The sequence below is a fragment of the Falco rusticolus genome, chromosome 2 (assembly GCF_015220075.1).
Source record: "Falco rusticolus isolate bFalRus1 chromosome 2, bFalRus1.pri, whole genome shotgun sequence".
Lineage (NCBI taxonomy): Eukaryota > Metazoa > Chordata > Aves > Falconiformes > Falconidae > Falco > Falco rusticolus.
This window is the reverse complement of record NC_051188.1, coordinates 106834437-106860215: the sequence shown is the minus strand read 5'-3', so window position 1 is coordinate 106860215 and position 25779 is coordinate 106834437. Positions and strand designations below refer to the sequence as shown.

At 38.9% G+C, this 25779-nt stretch overlaps 1 protein-coding gene across 2 annotated transcripts in view; it reads left to right on the top strand.

The window, feature by feature from the left end:
- Positions 1 to 25779, top strand: part of USP25 (ubiquitin specific peptidase 25) — a 97959-nt gene that overhangs the window by 55798 nt on the left and 16382 nt on the right. For both annotated transcript variants that reach the window (XM_037377838.1, XM_037377837.1), the window contains exons 7-18: positions 5069 to 5206; positions 6103 to 6179; positions 6891 to 6964; positions 8423 to 8571; positions 12387 to 12514; positions 13280 to 13375; positions 13682 to 13843; positions 15633 to 15841; positions 16556 to 16626; positions 20171 to 20399; positions 21794 to 21991; positions 23431 to 23570. In XM_037377838.1, coding sequence (XP_037233735.1) covers positions 5069 to 5206; positions 6103 to 6179; positions 6891 to 6964; positions 8423 to 8571; positions 12387 to 12514; positions 13280 to 13375; positions 13682 to 13843; positions 15633 to 15841; positions 16556 to 16626; positions 20171 to 20399; positions 21794 to 21991; positions 23431 to 23570 — 1671 coding nt within the window. The remainder of the gene's footprint in view (positions 1 to 5068; positions 5207 to 6102; positions 6180 to 6890; positions 6965 to 8422; positions 8572 to 12386; positions 12515 to 13279; positions 13376 to 13681; positions 13844 to 15632; positions 15842 to 16555; positions 16627 to 20170; positions 20400 to 21793; positions 21992 to 23430; positions 23571 to 25779) is intronic.

Here is a 25779-nt window from a genome sequence, read left to right as displayed (position 1 = left end):
CATGTTACAAGAGGGTGACAGGACAATGTATTTTAGTGAGAAAGACAGGATAAATCTTGCTTTACCGAAGAGTTGTACTGAATTATTTATTTTCTTCATTTTTAGATTGACTTTCTGCCTGGTATTTCATTATTCATCTTATAACTCGTGTTACTAATATCCTCCAGTACTCAGAATTCTTTACCTTCTTTTTTTTCAGGGTGTAAAAAACAGTTGGTATCTAAGAGGTGATATAAAATAGATAATGACAAGCTGCTCTTGTCTTTGAAAAAAAGCCTTGCCCAAACATTGACACTAGCAGCCCAGAGCCTTTAGCAATTCCAATGTACTATTTCTTAGAAAGAAATTCTGACCATGACAGACAATGTTAAGGCTGTGTGAAACGGTGTGACTCCAGGCAGGTATATGGATATGTGCAGAAACCCTGCTTTCTGCAAGCCTGCTAGTAAGAATCTCTGGCAGTAGTTTGTGTACTCTCCTTCATTAACTTAAATTCCCCAGATGAATTAACATTATTAACTGATATACTCACCTGTCTTCTCTACAGCTGAAAAAAGATTGTCTTAGTGGTGAAATATGTTTGGAGGAGAATTTAGGAAAAGAGATCACTTCACTAGTTAGAATTTAGAAAAATAGAAGAAATAAGCATGCATGCCCTCAAATATGGTGCTTTTATTTCTTTATAAGGTGAAGGCAAATTGATTTTAAATTGTAATATAAGCTGCCGGTTGACACCCCCCCCCAAAAAAAAAAAAAGCTCTGAAATTTACTTCCGTCTGCTTACTTGCTTTAAAACTCTCTCAGCTTAATTTTGTGTGTTTTTTTTTTTTTTTATTTTTAACCTAGTATTAAGCACTGTATGTGACTGACATTCCTTAGGATCAAATTTCCTTGCTAATAAAGACCAAGTTTTAATAATCCCAGATTTTCAGGACTTTGGTTTACATCCTATTGTTGTTCCAGTTGGTGAAAAGTGGAGTTTAATGGCAGGGTCATTGCAACCTCTTGATTGAGAATTAAAGCATGTGGTTGTACTTCAGGGACTATTGCATAGTGGGATGTTTGTGTTCTTTCCTATCAATATATCGAATCCAAATACCGTTAACAATTTGGCATGTAAAATTTTAAATTCAGAAGTCATTGCTATAAATTTTGTCTTTAAACCCAAAGCAAAAAGAAACCCCACCCTCTTTACCTCAGCTAATTGGACTTTTTTCTGGATTTTAAATTTGGGCATACTTAAAATCTCCGATCTCTTTTTGTTGTTTTTCTTTTGAAATTAGTTCTTCCTCCTTGAGGTGTTCCTCAGCATCCTTCTGTAGAACAGATACGGTTTTCGGTACTTACTGTAGCTTGCTTTCCCAGTTCTCTTGCTGTCTATGAACAGATCTTTTGTGTCGTACACTGTGAGACCAGCTAAATATTTGGCCTCAATGATATGGAAGGAAGCATTCATTATCAGAGGAAGCGGGTAACTGTGCTACAGGTTAGCACATCCTTTCCCCCTGTTTCCACATTATCATTTTGTTGGTGTCCTGGCATATTGATTGACAGTAATGAATGCTTGCTATGTATTAAACATGTGGATTGCTTTAGAACAGTTTCTTAATCATAAATTTTTCCAACATCAGTGTATGAAAAAATTATTTATGAAGGCAGGATAGGTGATACAATAGAATTTTTAGAATATGAACTTTCCATATAGTGTTTATATCAAAATTGAATTTAATCTATTTTGTGTTGGTACATCTACAGTATGCTTTAAAATTGAGAGCTGTATGCTGTGCTGTGATCACTTAGTTCTTTTGTTTGAATATGCAAGTCCTTTGTGTAGCCAGTCCTCAAGACAAGGTATCATGTGCTTTTGAAGATTCTAGGCTTTGTTTAGTCTGAATTGCTGTTGTGGTAATGCCCACATAATCTGGTCAAGGATCATGCCTGATATAATTGAGCTTTCTTAAAAAACAGCAAGGATTTTTCTAGTTTTAGAGAAGTTTTTATAAGCTTTACTGAGATAATTGTTCCGAGTAATTCTGCTGATGTCAGTAACCATTTGTTCAATTTAAAGCTGCAAGTATTTTTAAAACTAGCCAAATGAGTAGTGTAAACTTGAGTAAGTAATACAATAATACTCACTGCCTATGTACTTCAGAATTAACAAAAGGAAGGTGAGATCTAAAATATTCTGTGGTCAATCACCTATATTACTGTCATAGTTTAAACCCGGCCGGTGGCTAAGCCCATGCAGCCTCTTGCTCACTCTCCCCACAGTGAGATGGGAGAGAGGATCTGAAGAGTAAAAGTGAGAAAACCCGTGGGTTGAGATAAAGACAGTTTAACAGGCAAAGCAAAAGCCACGCATGCAGGCAAAGCAAAACAAGGAATTCATTCACCATTTCTCATGGGCAGGCAGGTGTTCAGCCATCCCCAAGAGAGCAGGGCTGCATCACACGTAAGGGTTACTAGGGAAGACAAATGACATAACACTGGATGTCCCTCCCTTTTTCTTTTTTCCCCCCGTTTATATACCCAGCATGACATCCCATGGTATGGAATATCCCCTTGGCCAGTTCAGGTCAGCTGTCCTGGCAGTGTCCCCTCCCAGTTCCCCATGCCCCCCCCCAACCCTGTCCCTGGCAGGGCCTGAGAAACTGCGAAGTCCTTGACTCAGTATGAACATCACCCAGCAACAACCAAAACCATCAGCATGCTATCAATATTGTTCTTGCAGCAAATCCAAAACACAGCCCTGCAGCAGCTACTGAGAAGAAAATTAACTCTATCCCAGCTGAAACCAGGACAATGTCCACTCCTTATTCCAGACCATTTACGTCATGCCACACTTTCTGATACAACCTCATTAACCACCACCCTCCTTCCCATCCTTTGATACAATACACAAGTATCATTCCCCTAGCCTGTGGACTACCCCTGCAAGCATGTCTACGAAATGTCCACAGAATGTCTCTTCAGTTCATTTAGTCCATGACTTTGGGCTCCATCTGTTATGGTGGTCACTGGAGGCGTTGTGTGTTGTATGGGGTTCTTGGGCACCAAAGCGAGCTCGGGTCGGGTCACTCCTGCGCTTGCACTGCTTCTTGTAAGGCTTTGCCTCCACTGGTTCAGGTGGTTCCTGCTATGGCAATTCCTGTAACATGCAACTCAAATCCCAGGTTACAACAGTTTGAAGGTATTTCCATTACAATCTCCACCCCTGGACCCTTGGGCCAGGTTATAGGGCTTAACATTGCAATGAACTCTGCCCCTTGCCCCTGCTCCGTCTTGGACTTACCCACAGACTGCAGTCTCTTAGGGACGTACCTGTTCCAAGTGGAGCCTTACCCATGAGCCACAGTCTCTCCAGGGGCGTACCTGCTGTGGCACACACTTACCCGCAGCCACAGCCGCTTTGAGGTGCGCCTGGTCCAGCGTGGCCTTGCCCGTGAGCTGCTGTGCCTGCAGAGACAGACCTGCTGCAGCGTGGCCTTACCCACAGCCACAGTCCCTTCAGAAGCAAACCCACCCAGCACGGCCTGACCCCTGCCTGCAGTCCCTCCAGGGGCGTGCCTGCTCTGTCGGGGCTGATCCATGGCCACACGCTTTGAGGTGCTCCAGCATGACCCCATGCATGGCTGCTGGTGCTTCGAGTTGTATGTGCTGCAGCTGTATGGACTTACCCGCAGCTACAGATGCTTCGAGGTGTACCTTCTCCAGTGTGGAGCTGGCCTTGGGACACAATTCCTTTGGAGGTATACCTGCTCTGGCACAGACATAACCATGACCACAGACACTTGGAGATGATAATGCATATGTATTACCATATTGAAGCATCTTGATAAAATATATTTGTGTCTAAAACTTGATATTCTATTCATTTTTAATAGGTCACTTTAGTAAGAAAAAACACTTTCACAGTTTGGTTCCCTGTTTCGTTGTTATAAAGTACTTCAAATATGTAAATAGTAGACTGATTTTATTACTAAATTATGATAATTTAATGCTGAATTAGGGTGGCATTTGATGAAGTCTTCAGCCTTTTCTATGAACATTGTTTATAATTGATAGGTGTTTTACAAGGTGGACTAGAAGAACAAGTAGAACTTGGGAATTCATGTGAAAAAGTATTTTTTGGTTATTATGTGGAACGCATTCCAATGCACCCCACAGTTTTTAAAGCTGAAATAAAACATACTTTATGTACAGAAAGCTTTATGCATACTGGATCGACATAGGAATGGCTAAAGAAGCCTGCTGTTTGATGAGCATGTGAAGTAGTTGTCATCAAGTAATTCCAGTTTGACCAGCATCTGGCATCTGCGCTGCCTTTGAATGAAAATTTGTTCTAAATGGAAGTGGATATTGCATAGGTTTTAATTCCACAAGTATTTGTCAGCCGTCTGCTCAGGAGTGTGAGTGACACCCAATCTCCACAGCACTTCTAATCTGTGGTTTAATCTATGGCATGACAGATTTGTGTTTCAGTTTAGTTGCTTTTCATTATACAGGCAGGCAGAAAATATTTCTTCTGCTTCTTTCCAGGAAACCAGAAAAAGAACTCCAAATTCCCCATGAACTATATATTTTAAAAAAAGGTAGAGAGTAGGCTATTTCTCATAATTCTGTCAAGAGAAACAATAATGATTTAGTCTTCAGTAAAAAATAAGCTTAAACATGTATTAGGTAGCGCGTAGGCTCACAGGAGAATCTGCTGGAGTTAGAGGAATACCGATTGTAGTAAAATCAATGCATATTGTTGCAGTGTAAGTCTCAGGAGAAACAGTTCTGTCTTAAACGCAACTCGGCTTGTCCACTTGTCCATCCAGCCCCATGTCGAGTCCAACAGCCACATCTAGTTGTGGTTTCAGGGAGCCTTCAGTTTCTGAAATATGATTTCTTCCCAGAGAACTACATTATTTTGTAAAACTGACAAGTAAAAGGCATGTAACGCCACCTTGGTAGTACTACAAGTAATCTATTAGTACGACAGTTGGCTGGATATATGCTCAGTTCATAAAATAGATTTTTATTACCACTTTGTTAAATATTTTTTATTCTTCTTCAAATACAGGAACACAGGAATCTGCCTTTTATGCGTGAATTGAGGTACCTATTTGCACTTCTAGTTGGTTCAAAGAGAAAATATGTTGACCCATCAAGAGCAGTTGAAATCCTTAAAGATGCTTTTAAATCAAATGATTCCCAACAGGTAATTTCTGTGTATTTTCATTCAAGTTTATGCATGTTTTCATATGGTCATCAGAAAATCTGAAATACTGAAAACGGACAACAAAAATTCAAAATGTTCACAGAAGAGAAATTTTTAACTATCGCAGTCTTTGAAGCTTTTCCTCTAATATTATGCGATCTCTAGTTACTTCTATTAAAGGAAAACAAAAACCCAAAACCTAAAACCCAAACATTCTGCACAGTGTGGCTGTTTTCAGTACACTTTCTTTCTATTATTTTAGGAACTAACTAATAGTTCCACACCCTTGCTTTTAGGGCTTAGTTTACTTCTAAGTCTGTGATTTTTGAAAGAGCTTTATTCTTCTGGTCTCACAGTCCATCCAGGGCTGGTACAGTGCTCGTATGCTATTTGTCTGTGTAGATACTAGTTTGGAGAGTTTGAACATTCATATTCAGGATTCCTTCCTAAATCCTGATGGGTGCATTTTGCTTTTATGAGAAACATGTTGTTTCTTCAGATGCTTTATTTTTCCTACATGAAATTGTGTGGCTAAGGTGGTTAATCAGAACAGCAGGCTGAGTTTAGTGCTTGATGAAAGTAATACTAGCCACTACTTCTTAGATACCAAAGGTTTTGAAGAATGGGATTCATAAGATACCTTTGGACTAGCATGGTATGAAAGCTGAGCCCAAGTAATAGGGATCACAGGACAGTGTAATGGCTGAGGAACACTAGAGCCTTAGTGTGCTCTAAGCACCACTCAGAAAAAACACAATCGTGACATAGTCTTAGACCCACTGTGATTTTGGAGGTCTTGTGGTGGGGAGTACTCACACTCATCTTGTAAGGTGGCACTATGTTAGTGTTCTGTTATGCATCTGAGTATATACTGATCACTTTATATTTTTCAACAGCAAGATGTTAGTGAATTTACACACAAACTATTAGATTGGCTAGAAGATGCCTTCCAAATTAAAGCTGAAGAAGAGAGGTAAGATTCCTCCCCTCCCCCCGAGCTCTGTATATTGGACATTTTGATGAGAGGAAGCAAACCAAACAACCGTAACTCTAGTTCTCACTGTATGGCTGAACAAGATCCAACTCTTTAGCTCGTTTTAGTTTTAAGTGTTTTTTCCATACATGCTGATACCTTTGATTTTCCATGAATTGTCTGTTTTCACCTTCTTATTTCATGTTAGAAATCTGGCTCAATGAAGCCCAAAGTATATAAAGTAGAGATGTGTTTTGTGCGTAATCAATTAGGATTTTTTTCATTTGACTGTAGTTCTGCTTTTCAGCCGTGTAATTTAAATACTCCAAAACGTTGGTCCAGTTAAATACTCATCGTTTGTATAAGTGAACATGTGTAAACTGTCTTTTGAATACATAGTTGTTTCTAAAGTGTTGCAGGAAATAGTTTTTACAAGGGTTTTATACAATTCAGCCACTCACGGATTGAATCTGGTTTACATAAATTCTCCTAAATTAAGTATATTCTGAAACTTAATTTTCAGAAGTGCTCATCATTGCAAATATGTGAATCATTGTTATTGTAATTAGAGGAAAGTACAAAACTAATGAACAGTAACTGCATAAAATAGACAGCATTTCCATAATGAAATCAGAATATTCTGCTCGTAGTTTTACAAAAGTTTGTAGCTTTTGTGTTTGATTTCTGCACTAACACGCTTTCTGTTTTCAGGGATGGAGAGAAACCAAAGAACCCAATGGTGGAGTTGTTCTATGGGCGATTTCTAGCCGTAGGTGTACTTGAAGGTATGCATCTGAATTTACTTGGACTTCTGTGCTTCTGTCTGTTCACTGCTTGTCAAAGTATGCAGGTAAATGATGCAGTTGTAGTATTTTAGATACTTCTGCAGAAGTATGCTTGGAGAATACACATGCAGCCTGTGACAAAAGGTTTGTCCTGAGAATGTGAGACTGAAGGTAAATATAGTGAGCTGCACTGGTCCAGAAAGACTGTTGGTAACTTTCAGGGACTGAGTGTACGTACTTAAGTGCAGTAGAAGTTAGAGCGAGACGCTGAGCAAAAATGCTCGCAAGAATTTATTATCAGTGCACTTTTGCCACTCACTAATGGTATATAGAAGACAAGTTACTGTGTTTCAGTGAGCTAGCTTCATCTAATGCAATTTAAAATTTCAATTATTGCATTTTTTTCCTGCACAATTTCTGGTATGGGTAACTCACCCTTTTAAAGATACATTTTATTCAAAACAAGTCAGTGGAAACCTGCTGAAGGGCAGTGTGGGAGAGAGTACTAAGACTGTACAACAAGCTTCCCTTTGTCTTATCTGCACGTAATTAGGAGATCTGCATGATTGCAGTGTTCTTTATTTCCAGGAGGCCAGCAACTGTGGAAGTATTTTTAATTTTGGTGATTCTGTCCGCCCTTGCAGGAGTGAATGAGACTCATTTGAATGAAACAGCTATGATCTTTAAAGTGGCTTCCAGGTTGTTTTTCAGCCTGGAACGATGTATCTAATGATCTGTTGTCAGATTTCAAAACCATTCTGCAGATTTCTTATTACTAGCTAGCATACTTGCTCTTTTGCCTTGGCTACTTTCGTCCTTACATTCTCATCTCAGCTGACCAGTATGTAAAAAAACAATGAAATAAAAAGAAACTGGCAGGTGTAAGAAGACTTTAGGATGAAATGAATAGAAATTGTAGATTGAAATCAATTGCTATCCATTTCTTCTCATGTTTGAGCTTGTGTCTTTATATGCTGTTACCAAATTATGATCTTGTTTTCAGGGCAGAAGTCATGAATGTTCTCTTCCGTGGTTTATTTTTGCAAAATATATTTATACAAAGGGCTGTTTCATACCAGCAGTTCCACTAACTTTGCTGATACAATGTAGGGTTGTATTACCAAGCTGCTATTTGCAGGATGAGCACTTTGATATATATGTGTAAAACTTACCATACGTCTGTGGTGCCAAGTCATTTTGAGTTTTGCTTATTACCAACAAATGCAAAACTAATATAAAAATGGGCCAAAGAGGAGAACACAGTAATTTTCAATACTATGTTTAAGCGACTTTGAGTTACTTGTTTTCATACAGATAATTGAATTGTTCAGTAAGTAAATGTGGGTATTGTTCCATAGAGTAGGTCAGGTGACCTAGGTTTTTTGGTGTTTGTTTGTTTTTGGTTTTTTTTAAGGTAAGTGTTCCTAAAACCTTAACTGTTTTATTTCTTATGTGAAGGTAAAAAATTTGAAAACACAGAAATGTTTGGCCAGTATCCACTTCAAGTTAATGGCTTCAAAGATTTGCATGAGTGCCTAGAAGCTGCAATGATTGAAGGGGAAATTGAATCTCTCCATTCAGAAAACTCTGCAAAGTCTGGTCAGGAGGTAAGTGCTCCTGTGGGCTTCTCTCAGAGTGGTGTTGTAGTGCTCTTTATTTTTCAGTGGGGGTCATGGTTGTATTTTATTTGACCTGCCGTTGTTCAGGTTCTGATGTCTGGCGTAATTGGGTAGTTAGTTTGGGGGGGTTGTATCTCTCCTGGAGTATCGTATTTTTGTATCTTTCATAAGATAGGAAGTTCATGCTTATTAAAAGCTGGCCCAATTAAGTGCTTACAGTGGTGATTTGGCACAGGCTGGTTTCCACCTGTTGCTGATAGTTGATCTCCAGAGAGGCCATGGGTGTAACGCCCTGTGGTAGATAACCACTGCTCTGACTCGCTGCCCTGCGCCACGCTGTAAACAGCAGCTGAGCTGTGTGTTTGGCCATTGCTTCAGAGCATTGTTGTTGTTCCTCTGTGCCTCTATCTTGTAATTCCTCAGCACCCTAGACTTCTTCCCCTCTCCCCTTTTCACTGACATTTCCCAGCATATCCCCCTCTTTGCCCCCTGCAGTGGGCAATTCTCCTCCTCTTTGCTTGCGGTGGTGGGCAGACAATACTTGCTCTGTGGGCTGCTGTTCCTTCCAGGGGAGCTCTTGCTCAGAGCAGGAGGCTGCCAAATGTCAGAGTGTGCTGGAAGCATGGGTGGAAGGATTCAGATGGAGCCCCCCTAAGAAGTGGGGTATGCAGCGTTTGGGGCTGGGATGAGGTGATGGATGAGGTTCCTTGGACAGAAGTCACAGGTTAGGGAGAAGAGGTAGTTGTACCGATGGTGGTTTTAGAACCAAGAGGGCGTGCTCTGAAATGTCCCCTCTTAATGCTGGCATGTATGTATATGCCCGGAGTTTTTCTCTGGCTCTCTCTAATAACCTGTGGGTTGTTGATGTGGAAGTATGGGAATCCCTGTTACCTGTAAAGGCTGAGCTACTTTCTCTTTACACGGTTGTTATGTTTCATTACAGTTATTTTAAATTTGTGAAATCTGAGAAGATTTCTTCTTAAGCAAAAAAATCAGGTGTAGTTCCTTCCTTCCTGTTAATCTTTTGCAGTAACAAAGTTTTGCTGCCTTTATTCATGTCAGCATAAACACAGCCTTTAATTACTAAACCTAGTAATGCATACTGAAAGAATTCTCCAGTCTGCAGTTCTGTTTCCAATTTTGTGTTATCAACAAAAGTTTTACAGCATCCCTTTTTGCAGTCTCCTTTTCTGGTCAGCTATTATTGATCAAATATTGACCAACCAAATCAGGTGTTCATAAGCATTTTCAAATGTATTCGCACATCTTCCTGGATATGTTCTTCTTTCACAGGATGTTTCAAGTTGTTTTTTTTTTTTATTCCAGCATTTGCAGAAATGTATTTCAGGAAACATGCTCATTGTAATAAGACAACTAGAAGAAAAAAATCTTACAAATATCTTGGTACAATCCAAAATTCAGTTTCTTTATGCAAGGTGAAATCTTGTACGTATTTAGTACAAGAGCACAATTGTTCATGATACGGATTGAAGTTTGTCTTGCAGTGAAAACCTGTGTGCATTCATGCATAAAATGTCAGTTTAGTTATAAGTGCTTGACTAGAAATGTCAAACTTGGGGTGGGTTGGGTTTTTTTTGGTTTGGTTTTGATGTTTTCTTCTTTTAACCTCTAATGTCAAGAAACCGTAGGGAACAGAAGAATAGTCATGTACAGGTAGGTGTAGAGTGTTAAGGTTTGAGTTCTGTGAAACGTGAGTTTTAAACAGCTTGGCTTCTGAGCATGTGGACATGGGAGCGAAATAGTCATATGACAGGCTGACAACAGTGGCAAAATAAGAAAGGTAATGTTCTAAAGATAAAGTTCTAATCTAGAAAAACATTACTGCATTATTACCAGGGCCAAGTAAATTGCTTCAGGGAAACGTAACAAATTTATAGTGATTGCTGCTGTTAGTAGTTATGTTTAAACAAAATGCTTCAAAGATTTTACAGTGCATTAGAAGGTTTGGTGGTGCTGAAGGAAGCTGAATTTTTTGTAGTTTTAATGAAGTCTGTCTCTGCTGAAAAAAAGACTTCAAGTGGCATTCATCCAAGCTGGTAGATATCAAAGCTTAAAGAGAATATTCGTGTGGTAGTTGCATGTGTTAAAAGATCCTGAAAGTAATATCCTGTTTTTTAACCCCCTCCTTGTTCCCACCATTGCCTTTAATGGGGTATTTAGCTTGTTGTTCATTATTATTACAAATATTATCACAATGCCTAAAAGCCTCAGCCACGGAGTAGGGTGTCAGCAAGCAAGCTAATGTACAAACAGAGAAAAAGAAACATTCTGTGTCCCAAGTAACTTAAAATTCAAATTCAAGAGAAGATGGAGGTCAGTGTACTTCTGACTTTGAGTTAGAAGTGTGAGGAAAATGAGATCATGTTCGTCAGCATCATGGTTGATGAACTTCAGCCCATCAGCAGCTTGGTCACCATTAAGTGGTTTTAAGGCCTTGGAATGAAAGGGTTTCAGGAGGAAGGGCTGTGGTGTTGCTTTGCTGACTTCAGCATTGAGATTTATTGCTGTGTGAGGTTGCTGCAAGAGAGAGGTCATGATATCTCCTTTGAAACTGAAAAAGTGGTTAGTGGAGGCTGAAACAGGCAAGAAAAGGGAAGGCAGCTCACTTTGCATGTAAACAGGTGAGAGGAATGATGCTGAAGGCAGTGAACTGGGAAAATTCAGCAACATGCTGGAAACTTACGTGACAAGACTACGTGCACCAAGGCCAGGCAAGGGGAGAAGAGAGGAAACATTGCAGACATGTGGAGTGATGAGAACCTAGACCTGAATTTTAGCCATGAGCACAGGAATAAAGAGCTGTCTCAGAGGTATTGTATGAAAAGGCTATTCAAGACATGTGGCTGGATAGGAGAACTTGAAGTGAGTCCTGTCAAATGCCACATCTGGGCTACGGGCATTGGTGTCAGAAATATGTGGCAGCGGTGTCCGCAGTGATCAGGGAAGCTTGAGCTGATGGTTAGACATCCAAAATGTATTAAATGGATAGGTCATGGTTTTTATGTTGTAGAGTGGGGAGAAAAAACTAACTCTAATGCTCAATTTGGAGCTGAATTTGTCTTGTAGTTGAGAAACAAAGTGTGTAAGGAATGAAATGAGGACTAAGAATAAACCTGTACTGAATACTCGGAGAGAACTGGGATAAGGTCATGACGGTGTAGGCAGGTTGTGGACAGACTAGCAGTGATTTTTTCAGAGACATGTGCAGAAACTTCAGGAGAGGTTGTTAGTAGGGAGGGGATTTCAAGTAAAAGTATCAGTTTTACAGTGCTGAGAGAGCTTGTCTGACCCAGCCCAGGGTACTGGCTGATCTTGCTTCAGAGGTGGTCATTAGAAACTTTGATATCAGGTGAAAGAAAGGGTCAGAAACTTGAGTCAGAGGGAACCAGGGGGAAGAGCACTTGATACAGTGTAAACAACCCTTTCAGTGGCATTGGAGACTTAAAAGAGAACAGGACAAGTTGGCAAGGCAAGTAGGTTCAAGCGTAGGCCGCTTTTAATATGAGTGAGATAAATGTGAAAGGAAGAAGCCTTCCTGCCTGCTCTGCTTTAATGCAGATAGTGATGGATGAGTTGAAAAGCTCTGATGCAGCATGGGTGACAAATGGTCTTTGTTTACAGTGAAGGGGAAAGATGGGAACTTTGGAAAGCTTATGCCAATCCACCCTCTAAAACCTATTTCTCCCATAGCTTTGTCAGTCTGCAGGTATTGTACCATTATTACTGAAGTTCTGCTATTGGAAGGCGTTCATTGTGGGGTTTTCTGTTTTTCTTTTGTTCAGCATTGGTTCACTGAGCTGCCTCCTGTCTTAACTTTTGAGCTATCAAGATTTGAGTTTAATCAGGCTTTGGGGAGACCAGAGAAGATACACAACAAATTAGAATTTCCTCCAATTTTATATCTGGACAGGTACAGTACAATATTATCAACAGAGTCCTAGTATGAATATAAATTCAATCTCATGAGTTTTGTAAAGTTGCTGATATATCTTATACTTGCTCACATCACAGTAAATTACTGTTCTAATGAAAAAGTTAATTTTCATGGGTTTCTTCTGTTTCAGAAAATACACATAGATAACAATTAAAGACATGCTGCTACTTTGTGCCAAAACCCGCTTACATTTCAGTCTTTAATTTATTGCTAGGTAGTTGTGTACACGGGTAAAATGCCTTGAAAAATCACACTCTTTATGAGTCCATTTGGGGGAGAGAGTGAGAAGTCAGGTATTTTGTGGTGTTCCAGATAGACTGCATGGTTTGAAAAGGATTCTCAGCATCACTGTATGCTGTTAATGTGTGGAGATGAAATACCATGATGACTTTCAGTTAGATGCTGAATGTTATTTGTGAGCCTAAATAATGAAACAGAAGTATTGGTATGTGGTTGCTACTTAAACAACTTAATTTAGGAGCTTTCTAATACATCTTTGTCATTTGTGGTAAGAGCAGAGCTTTTGACACGGGAAGAAGCATCTTCTGAAAGTTGTGGGAGGGAAGGCTTAATGGGTTTACCATTTTCTTCTCAGTTCTGTTTTGCTGCTTAATATGTTGTATATTCTAGAGAGTGAGAGTTTTTATTAGCACCAAACAGTATGGCGGACAGGTACAGACCTCGGTTGCAGTGCTGGGATGCTATGGGCTGACACCTCTTTCTAAATTTCTTGTTTTACAGGTATATGCACAAAAACAGAGAAATAACAAGAATTAAACGGGATGAAATCAAGAGACTTAAAGAGTACCTCACGGTTTTACAACAGAGATTAGAACGGTACTATAGATAACTGTGTAAATGCAAATAATATTATGGGCTACGTAGAATAACTCCTTTCCGCTGTACATTTTGTGTGTAGTTATTTGCTCTAGATTTCCCTTCTCTATCTCTTTTCTTTCATCATTTTCCTTGGAAACAGTGTATAAGTGCAGTAATTCTGATGTGTGAAACATGCTAGGAAAGGCTTGCTTTATTTAATTGCAGTCAACCAGAAAAAAAAATCCTTTTTTTTTCTTTCTTTTTTTTTTTTTTTTTTTTTTTGTATATGTGAGTCATGGCATTAATATGTTTTATGGTTAACAGATATTTAAGCTATGGTTCTGGTCCTAAACGATTCCCCTTGGTAGATGTCCTGCAGTATGCCTTGGAGTTCGCCTCCAGCAAGCCGGTGTGCACATCTCCTGTTGATGACCTGGGTGCTAGTGCCCCTGCCAGCAGCACGCTGCCCGCCCAGACCTCACCCAGGTAAGGGCTGCCTCCTGCTCTCCCAAGGTGAGAGGCTGATCATCCCTTCGGTGCAAACTCAGCCGCTGAGAGACAGAGGGGAGGGCATTTTACTGCTTCGTTCACCAGATCAATACAACTAGGGTTGTATCTCCTAAGGGGTATAGCATAAAGTTTCTGCTTTTGGCCTAGAAGTATTTTTCAGCACAACAGACTTAAATAAACCAAAATGTTTTTAATCTGGGTTTGTTTCATTTGCTTATAAAAATGTCTTTAGGTGTAAAATTGCCATGTGCACAATTCCATCTGCTGTTCCAAATAGACACAGTAGCCGGTGAGGTCACTGCTTGCCAAATGTATTGCTTAAGAATCTGGATGTGGGTAGCATGTATGTGCTGCAGAACCTCAAGGTTGCTGGGATACGGTTTGTCTGTTAATTTTTGCCTGGGAGTTAAGCTCCTTTTCTGCTTTGCAGCTTACACTTCTTGCTGAGTTTCTCAGGAACTTTGTGACATTTTAAATACAGAGTAGCTAAAGTATCAGGGAGGTAAAGGTTCAGTAATGTTGGTTTTCTCATTACTGAAGCTAGTAACTATTAGTAACTGTTATTAGGATAGGACTTGGCTAGGTGGATGCTAACAGTTTATAACACAGCTTTTTATATTGCATTTGGAAATTAGGGTTCTAGGTTCTGGTCCAGGCAAGATGGTTAACTTTGTAGTTCAGAGAAGTGAATTAATTTAAAAAAACATTTAAAAAATTTCAAATGTCCCACTGATACAATGCCAAGTAAAAATCGTGATGATTCATAAGAGAAGGCAAACTTTTAAAAGCTACAATTTCTTGCGTGAAATACAGCATCAGAAGTAATACACTTGCTCAAACTCCTATATAGGAAGTTTGTTCTGTAAATATGTATTATGTTTTGGTTTTTTTGTCAATCCATAGAAACACAACAGCATGTTATGTGAAGTGACATTGTCTGCTCTTAGTGTTCTCAGAACTTTATACTATCCATGTTCCTTAGGCTGTATGGTGATGCTGTATACAAAGTAAAAAGTCAGTAGCTTGCTAGAGTGATCCTCACATTCCTATTGTGCTTATAATTACATGCAGGTCATCTTGTTGATGGAAAGAAGAAAAATATCTGCAACAAGTTCTCATTTTTAATATTCTGCTGCTCTTGTAGAATTCTTCTGCTTTGCTGTTTGAGTTAGAAGACTTGTTTGGAACAAGTTTGGATATTTTGGTGCTAAATTTCCAGTGTGCTGTAAATATTAGTGGTCCCTTCATTATTGCTGTTCAGCTAACATAAGTTGTAGGTAGGCAGCTGGAAAAAGACCATTTTCTGGGCATAAGACATGTAAATAAGTTATTAAACAGAGAACTTGTATTTCATTTGATTTTATGATCAATGGGCCATAAGACAAGCCGCTGTGATTTTTCTTTTTCCAGTGTGGCCATAAATGTTTCAAACCACAGTGGTTACTTGTGTAACATTATTTGAAGGTGTTGAGTAGCATTTCAAGTACAGCAACCTGTGGCTTGACTGATCCAATTCTGATTCCTGCATATTTGGTAGTGGCAGCTAGAGTTGTTGTTGTGCTAACGTAGTGCACCACAAAGTTTTTCAGAATTGACATGCTAATTCCATATTGATGCTATAGGTACCTTTCCTGTATCACACTGTAGGAAACCACTATCTTTTAAAATTTCTGGTTTCAGATGAAAAGCTTATTTTTATGGTGTAACTTTTAGTTTGTATACATGATTGTTCAATTTTTGTATTTCATGTTTTGAATGAATGCAGCACAACAGAGCAGCAGGGGCCTTCATCTTCAGATGTTCCAAGCACGTCTCCTGTACAAAGATCAGTAATACATAAACCATTCACACAATCACGAATTCCTCCTGATCTGCCAATGCATCCGGCACCAAGGCACATCACTGAGGAAGAGCTGTCTGTCCTAGAAGGCTGTTTACATCGCTGGAGGACCGAAGTAGAGAATGACACTAGAGGTAGTGTCACAAGCTGGGGAATGCATTTGCTGTTGGAATAGATTTGTGGAAGCAGGGGAAATCGCCTCAATGTCCATGTGTATTGAGCTGCTTGTTTCATACCCCTAAACTTCTCTCTCAGACATAGGAAGGGAAGTCAGAGATTGTAGTAGACCGCAGGTACATAAACTGAACCCGCACACTGCTTTGAGTGAGGTGTACACAGGTTTTTCAGTGCAGGTTTCTGTGTGCATGGTGTTGTGGGGAGTAGGGTGAAACAGAAATGGGATCCACGGCACAGAACATCTCAGCAGATGTCTGAGCTGTCAGTGTTAATAGTGGCTGGGCCTGTGCTGTGACGTGGTGCTCTGCAGGCAAGTTTAGGGTAGAGCGACCCCTTCCATAAGGGAAAATACAGCAAATTTCGAAGCAAAGTTTATTTTGGAGTGGGTAGAGCTTAGTCTGTTCTGTTTCTCTGAGGGAAACAAGGGAAGCAGTTACTCCAGCAGGAGTGGGCTTGGCTGAGGTCTAGGAAACAAGCAATAGCATGTTATGGATCACTCTCTCTGCTTTATCGTGCAAGAAGGTTTAGTGTTTGACATGTAGGTATATAAACAGATGCACCAAATGTGAAATGTACCCTTGTTTGTCTTTTAATGAGATAAAATAAAGATGTAGGCATGTGCAATTATGCAGCCTCATGGAAGAGAGCTTCTTTTTTAATTTTTCTTTTAGATTTACAAGAAAGTATATCTAGAATACATCGGACAATTGAATTGATGTACTCTGACAAAACAATGGTCCAAGTAAGTACAATTTCTGCATGAGATAATTCAAAATAGATCCTTTTTGTCACTTTCAATTAGAAGTTCTTAGATGCTTGAAAATAGAGCGAGTATACAACAATTATGTATGATGGTTTGAGAAATTTCACTGGAAAGTCATATTGAGTTTTGTAAACCTTTTACTTACGCACAGTAAGATGAAAGGCCATGTTGCAATATTTTACAGGTGACTTCCTTAAGTTTAAGCAGCCTTGTGATGAAAAGCCCAAATATGTTCTAGCTGTGATCCACTTTTTTAGCTTGAATGCAGAACTTTGGTTTTTGTATAACACAATAAAATTTTCTCACCGTGATTTGACCATATTGCTAGGTAATCTTCTGGCTTTAAGGTGGCAAAGCTTTAGACACAAAGTGTTTATCTTTTTACTTTGATGCTTATTGCCGTTGTGTATTGCAACTTGCATACTAATACTTGGGAACTTAGGGCTCCTGTTTTTAATTTGTAGTTATTAATGCCTGTGGGTTTGTTTTTGTTGGTTTTTTTTTTTAAACTTGTGTCTAGATTTAGTATCAGTCACAACCCTGACTATTAGTCTGAGCTGCCTTTTTAGGGAGATCTTCATGCTGTGTAATCTGAACAGCATTTTTAGAATGCCTTACTAGAGTTTTGGCTCTTCTGGTATTATATTCACATACTCATATTTGCTTACTTTGACAGGTTTTAAGGTTAAGGATTACTTCCTCTGTTACTTTCTGTTAGTAGAAAGAACTATTTTCCTTCCAAGTAAGATCTGTTTAGCTTACAGTTTTCCTTTGAGATACACTTCCGTTTTTTACGTGGCTTGTAATAGTTCCTGGCAGCTGAACTCTGATGTTAAGGGGTTTGGGCACACTTGCCTAGATGGCTTTCTTGAAGCTTGCTACTGGCAGGCTTTTTTTTTTTACCCCCTTAATGCTTGTGTTATGACGTGTAGCCTTTAGCCTTCCTGTTACCTAATAGTATAATGAAGTAATTTAGTGGTCTCGCATCCAAATAGTCTACCTGGGTTGGCTTAGGTGTTACAGGAGGAAATGCCTCTGGATGGTAAAGATATTAGTCAGCAATCATTGCAATGGAAAAGGGAGATCAGTTAATAACAGACTTTGTCCTAGTGCAGATTTTTATAATGTAAACTAGATTTTTTGTTTTTTCTTGTTTTAAAACAGAATTCCAGAAATGGAGGAGGATGAAGATGATGATAGATTTGTAGAGGGGCATTCTGTGCCTTGCCTGAAAGCAGTGGTGTGTGTTAAGTGGTTGTTAGGGAACAAGTAGGTACTGAACCCATCTGAAATCACAGGCTGGAGGTGAAGGCTGCCTTTATTCAGCTCAGGTGGTTTTCTCCTTGTGGGTGTGTTGGCACAACAGGAAGGAGCCTCACGCTTGTGAGTCAATAAGGTCTGGACACAGAAAACTAGATTTCCTAAGGAAAACATTATATTTACAGGATGCTTCCTAGTGTTTATGTGAAGTATTTAAAAAGTTCTTTAACTTCTCCTTGTGTCCCCTTTGATTCTAAGGAAACTACAGTTGTCCATAAAACCCTTGTCAAACTGTTACCTGAAACACATTCCCAAAATTCTTATTTTTGTCTCGCTCTCCTGAATGCGTAGATTTAATCAGCTGCTTATTTGATTATTTCCCTCCTTCTGTGAACTTGCTGTGGGGAAATGTCACACCTGTTTTTCCTGTGAGACTTCATCTTTGACGTATCATCTTTGATATATCTATTCTGTAGCTACATGTGACACGGTTGGTGAAGCTCCATTTCTGTTTCATGACTAGTAAGTGTAAGCTAAGAAGTTTAACACCTACTTGTTTTGCCCTGTACTGTTAACTACTGTTGATATAACGGCTTATTGCAAGAGACACCTGTTGGCACTGAACTTGCCTATCCCCCAGTGACAGACCTTTGTGGGGAACCTTTCTGGAAGCTGAGCATGGATGACTGTCAGCTGGTTCTCCAGAGGTGGAGGAAAGGGTAGGGCCTCTCAGGCTGACCCAGTTAGCATGGTTTTAAGTAAAAGGATTTAAATTCACCTGGGATTTTAATGTCCTATTTTAGCGTGAGGAAACTTTATTGTTGACGTCTAAAGAGACTTCACCCTTTTTTAAATGAAGATCTGCATATATTTATGTGTGTATGTATGGGATTGCAATCATCTTAAGAAGGCTTTCACACTGGTTTGATAACAGATGTTAAAAAACCCAGAGCATTCGGATTTAAGGACTTGCTAGGATTTCCTCTGTGTATACTTCTTGTGTTTCGGGGATTTACAGTGTTGTTTTGTTTCTGGGATGACAGAGTGTTTGATTCCAGCTGCTGTGCAGTCAGTCAGCTTTACAGTTTAAGGTGTGTGTGGAGGGGTGTTTGCGAAAACTCCAGCACTTGCATATAGCCTGGAAAAGAATGGTCAAGTTAAAAATTACTTCACGGAGTTTCTCAAGTCATAGTTACATATGTATTTATGGTTACTGATTATTATGGTGCTCAAGTGGTATTTGCAACAAATATTTAGTACATCTTGTGTTAAACAGAAGATTTATCTACAGTCCAGACTGTAACACCAGTAAAAGATGGTTTCAGGTTTTTCATCCTAGGTGAGCTGTTGTCATTCTGGCATACTGTGCATAGCAGGGAAGGTCAGTTTTCCCTGTTATGTTGCATGTGCTGTTTCAGCAGGTTGAAAGGAGAGCCGATCGCTAAGATGCTTTTTAAAGACTTCTAAGGAAGCACCCGCTCATTCTGCTCCCCCTGTTCCCCCTATTTCCAGCTGCTTAAGTAGAAACTAGGTTTCCCGTTCTCCTTACTTGTCAGTGGACACATGTAACCCGGGATACTTTTTACATTGCTCCTAGAAACTGGTATGTTCCTTCCCTGCCTCAGCAGGAGCAGAGGACTCATTTATGTGTTCCAGTCTCCTTTTGGCAATGCTTTTACTGATACATTTTAAATACTGGAAAACAGTTGTATTCCTATTCTACTGTAAAAATTTTATTTTTGGTTAATGGAAGTATTCAACTCCCAGATGTTCCTTTAAACACATGCTGTTAGTAGCAAATAGAAAACACAGAGTTTTATTACCTTGAATTTGCATGTGCCTTTCCAGACTTCCAGACAAGGATACCAAGTTGGAACTGGAGGAAATCATAGAGGCCCAAGGCTGATGTATTTGAGGGCTTTTTTTGTAGATAGAAGGAGGGTAGGAATATTCAAGAATTAAGACGAGAGGATGCCTGGCAGTAAAGACAGCAAAGTAGATATTTCTGCTATAGACTAACTAATGTTTTTAAGATCTCTTGTAACTAGTAATGGTAAGTAAAATAGCTTAAAATCCTTTTGCTATGTGGGTTGTAGTTTTACCTTTTTTGTTTTTCCTCTGTCATGTTTTGAACCTGTTTGACTTAATTTTTGTTACTTTTATTTAGCATAGCTACTCTTGCTGGCAGGTAGTACGAACTAAATGCTGACAAGGAGAGTTTGACATTTTGTTGTTCTTTTTTTGTTTGGTGTTTTTGTTTAAGGTTCCTTATAGGTTGCATGCTGTACTAGTTCATGAAGGTCAAGCTAATGCAGGACACTACTGGGCATATATTTACGACCACCACCAGAACAGATGGATGAAATACAATGATATTTCTGTGACAAAGTCAACTTGGGAAGAGTTGGAACGGGACTCTTTTGGTGGTTACAGGAATGCCAGTGCATATTGTTTAATGTATATCAATGATAAGGAACAATACTTGATACAAGGTAATGTTATAGGTATGTTTTCTGGATGATATAGAGTAGCTGATTATATTGATGAAGAGAGCATCTTTCAGATGGATTTCTAGATTTTTGAAATTATTTTAATAGTTATTGAAAGTTCTATTTCTCCTCATAACTGCTAGCCAGATTGTTTTTCTGGGTGGAACAATTGCTTTTCAACTTTTAGCTTAATAAAATATAAAGATAGCGCCAGTGTTTCAGCATTATTAAGAGAGCAAAATAAACTAAGTTTGCTAATTTGTAAACATTTTAGCCATGTGATCACATGTAGAGAAATTTGGAAAGGTTATCTAACCAAGTATTAGAACAGAAATGTAGAAATAAAGAAATGAGCCTCTCAACATTAAAATCATTGTGTAGCTTTTTTTTTTTTTCTTCTCCATAAGCTTCAGAGCTCTGAACTTCACTGGAGTGTGAAAACTTGAGGCTTTATGCAGTATATTGAACTGTGAATAACTCAGCCCTACCAACCACACATTAAACCAAACTAATACATGAACTGGGAAATTCTTTTTCAAGTCAGGTAGTAGTATGTAATTATAAGGTCTGTACAGAAGTGTTTGGAGAGAGGGCGAAGATCCCTGAGCATGAGTTTTGTGGGGCCTGGTAATGGCAGCTGGGGAGCTGACTGTGAAAATGGCCAGAGATTCAATAACAGGCCCTGGAAAATTCTCATGCTGCTGCCTTTTCATAGGGCAGAAAGCTAGAGTGCTCATTTGTTCAGTTTTTAAATGAGAACCGATATTAACCTTGACATTTCTAGATTGCAGTTAGTAGTGGACTTGCAACCGTAGGGTTTATGGGACCTGTAGGGTGGCTGTGACACTTTAATTAAATCTGGGGCCTGCTTGCTGGGGGATAATTGCAGCCGTGTGATCCCCTAGGATCTAGAATACTCTTTCAGAGACCATTCTCAAAGCAAAAAGGAAGGTTACTTAGTACAGCTGGTGTTCTTATCTGTTGACTTTACAAATCCCTGTAGGCCCACTCTCTTTCCCCTTTTCTGCTGGGGATTTGAGTTGTGTCCAGCTCCATGTGGCAGTAATGCAATCAAGCTGTGGTGGTTTTTTTGTGACTTTTTGCTGAACGTTCACAATCATTAGGTGCTCATGACCCAAAAGGCTCATCTTTCAAAATGGCAATGACCTGATGGTGCCCAAGAACACCAGTAAGTCCAAAGACTGCAAGAGCAGTAGCCATACCTCTCAGTAGCAGAGGAATGCCCAACAGATAATAAAACCAGTTAAAATAATATAGTTTGGGGGGTTTGGTGCTGTACTGTATGTTTCCAGTAACTCACTTGATGAAAAGTGTCGAACATGCTTCCTTTTCTCCTATTTTTCTTCTTCTGAAATTTGTATGTTATGTTACTGCAGAGGAGTTCAACAAAGAAACAGGACAGATCCTTGTTGGAATGGATACGCTACCTTCTGATCTAAGGGATTACGTCAAGGAAGACAATAAACGTTTTGAAAAAGAACTCGAAGAATGGGATGCAGAACTTGCTCAGAAAGCACAGCAGGAGAAGTTGTTATCTCAGATACCCAGGGCACCAGCACCGTCACCTGCTCCAGGTTAGCTTCTCCTACCTGTTTGTAAAAGCTTAAGAAATGTATAAAAAGTTAATATGTGTAATCTCGAATTATAACTATTTACTTGGCCAAGGTAACTGTACTTGAAGTTTAGTCTGTTGGAGTTTTAGGCTTTTTGCAATTTTTATTTAAAGGAGAAAAATTACTGGTTCTTCTGTCTTTTCCCTGTCAGTTGTGCTTAGCTTTTGCTAAATCAGTTTATTTTTTTCCATAGAAACTTTGGCCTTCTAAGATAATTATTAACAGGTTTCACCAGTGTGTTCTGAGAATTTGTTAGTCCATAAGTAGTGCATATTCTTCAACTCAGAGTGAGTAAAGACCTACCTTTGCATTTTAAATTAGGACAAAATTTAGATCTGAAGAGAGTAATTATTTATTAGGTGTGATGTAGTAAATAGAGTTAGAAGTAGTAGAAGAGATTACTATGTAAAAATGAGGATGCTAAAACTGTGGAGAAGACCCTGAACAGCAACAGTGAGGCCAATGCTGTTAAGAACCTAGCTAATAAAGACCGCTGGCAATCTGATTATAAAACATATGCATGGTTTGACACAGAAAAACCTGTCAAGCTTTAGGTTACATTCACCTCTTGCTCCATTGCATAAGGCTATACATATGTTATGTGAAAGATGACATGATGGATTTGTGTAGTGAGACTGCTGTCCAGATGTTCTCATTGTTGTATTTCAGTCATTAAGGCTGAGCATGTATTTCTCATAACTACGTATGACTACAAACTGAATGTAAAAAGTGCAGTGATTTAATGACGCTTCTCTTTTTTGCAAACTCTACAGAGAGTGACTTCATCTTTTATATCTCTTGACTTCACAAACACTTTGAGACTGATATTAGTTCTTTTGTTAATAATGGAAAGTACTAAATGAATGTTTTAATTGTCTGCCAAAATTTGCTTTCATCATGTAAGGAGTATAAGACACTACTTGTGCTAATCAATTTTATTGTCTTCAAGTGGGGGAGACTTTGAGATTTCCCTGAAGTCAGAAGAACATAATGTGTTGATTATTTTGTGAAGTACAAATACATCTGGCACTCAAAAGACTCAAGACTTCCTTGGACCTGTATCCCACAGGAAGTCCAAGTAGAAGCTCATCTTTGCTCTCAGTCGTCCCCTGTATGGTTGATTGAACGTCCCTCACTTGAGAACCTTTATGGGTCTCTAGACAGGACAGGTCTGTTGTTCCTAATACAACATCATGGGTCCATTTATATGAGTGTTCAGAATGACCTGAGACACAGGCTGGTGTAAAGTTGTATTTGTGAATGCTGTGACCTACCCTGCATTTTCTGTTTGGGTGACGTTATCTGTATTTAGAAGACAGTGATCCAAATGAAACTAATCAATTGAAAAAAGTCATGCTTATGTTAACACACAAAATTGTTATCTTATTTCTGTCACTAAGTTCAAGCAGGAGAACCAGAATATTTAGAGCAGCCATCAAGAACTGATATTTCAAAGCACTTAAAAGAAGATTCTGTACAAGCAATCAATAAAGCATTAGCTGAACAAGAAGACAGAGCTCCAGAAGCTATAATGGATACGGTGAGGATAATTTGAAGCTTGAAATGCTTCTTTTTGCTTTTCTTTTGTAAGTGGAAATGATGTAATAGTTTATATAAGGGTGTGTGTGGAAACTTTGCACTATAAATTGCTGTTTTTTCAGGGACTGTCCGACACTAAAGTCCACCCAGAAAGTGCGCAGTACAGTAATGGGTGTAGAACTAAAATATTAAGATAATATCCTCTGTGTAGATTAGAGTACTTGTCAAGACTACAGCTTATTTTTTAAATGGCAATAATGTGCTTGTGCCCACCATTTTTTCAAAATGTTAGACAGTTACATTTATTTTTGAGGGGTAAACACTGACGTTCCTTGTAAAAGACCTGAAAAATACTGTTTTAAAAATTCAGGCTTTTATCTGAGAAATACAAGATTATAATTGAATTCCTTTGAAAGACCTATGGAAGTTAAAGTAGCTTTGAAAAATAAGGAGTTTTTCAACAGTATTCTGTAGCTTTAATGCAAATTCACAAGTTGATGAAAATTATTTCTTTGTGATTCATCAGATGCATATATTAACTTAAAATAGTTATAAGAATCAGTGTTGGGAGATTAGGTTTTACTTCATACAGTATATCCTAAGAGAAGTTGGACATTAACTACTCACGAGTTATTAATGAAACTAATATTTAACAGGGTTTTTTCTTTCAACACATGCTTGTTTTGTCCTATAAGTATACGGATTACTGAGTAATATATTTTCCAGAAAAGCAAGTGCCTTGAGAGCAATACCTGCATCTGTCTTGGAACCATATCCATAAGGATAAAACATATGAAATGTACAGTATAACTTCCTTACACACCCCTAGTAACCACTAGAGATATGAACAGTTTAGATCTGTGCAAAACCTGAAGCATGCTTCCTAATTTCGGGTATGAAACGAGCTGTCTAGCCCCAGATATCCTTGGGGCGAACAGGAAAGTCCTCTAACACCTTTGAAAATGGTGTGACAACTTGTTGACTCTTGCACCTGACGTGTTTTCCATCTCTCCTGTGCTGACAGGAGAGCAGAGAAGCACGCTTTCTCTGTTTAACTGAAATGGAAGCCAACAGGGAAACTGATCTTAACCCTGGATGAAAAGGTGCTCTAATATTTTAGGCTACTGTGTATCTGACTTTGAGTTCTGGGAACACAGAACAGCTTAGGGGGAGCCTGTTTAAGTTAAGTTACCTCCAGCTAAGAGATAGCTATGAAGATACCAAACACATGATACAATGTCTTGCATGATGCTGTCCGCTTTCTAGAGTCTGTGAACATCCATTCCAGTGGGATGTTGAAGGATCTTACAGACTGGATTCTGTGGATCAAGTTTTTAGTTTAGGCTAATAACATTTTGTGCAGTTGATCAGCCTTAGGACTTGACAAGACTGTGATTGAGGAACCACATGGGGACCATCATGATAGGCATAATGAGACAGGTGCAGGTTGTTTTATTCCGATATTTTCACTGCTTTGTTCTGCAACAAGTGGTTTGCTCTCATATTGCAAAAACACAAACCCCCAAACCATGCCAAGTCTTTTATTTAGAAACAAACATATTTCAGCTGTTGGAATCTAAAGCCAATTTCTAGATATGCTGAAGGTATTCTATTAATGTTTAAAAGGTGCTGTCTATATACCAAAATTTGACTTAGCCAGAATTATTCTTGGTTCTCAGTATATCAGCATGCTTTTACATTATTCTGCTTCCATATGCATTCTGACATTGAGGCATATATTCTTTTGCTCCACTTTTTTTATTTGTCCTTTTGAAAGCAAGGAAAGCCAACATCAGAACATGTAATAAACAGCATTGTGGGTTAGTCACCACATGATCATTTGTGTCCATTTTCCACCCTTTTGTCCTTTTTTCTGCCCTCTGCACAGTCTTCCTTTTGTATTTATGTAGTGCTGGGTGTAAACAGATACTGTGTGTGTTTCTGGAATCTTTGTTAAGAAGTGAGACTATTGTAATAGCTGCAGAGCAAGTAGCATGACACTTCGTGATAGCTTAGAATAGAGTCAAAGTTTAAGTTCTGTAAATGTTGTAAAATGGCTATCATACAATCGTAGGCCATGGGAGCTGAGATTAGTCTCTATTGTTGTTTAAAACTTTAAAATAGCAAGAATCGTCCCCTCATTTTTCTAATTACGCTGCTAAAAAGCCCTGATGAATGTAATGCACCTTTAAATAATCTTTCAAATATTT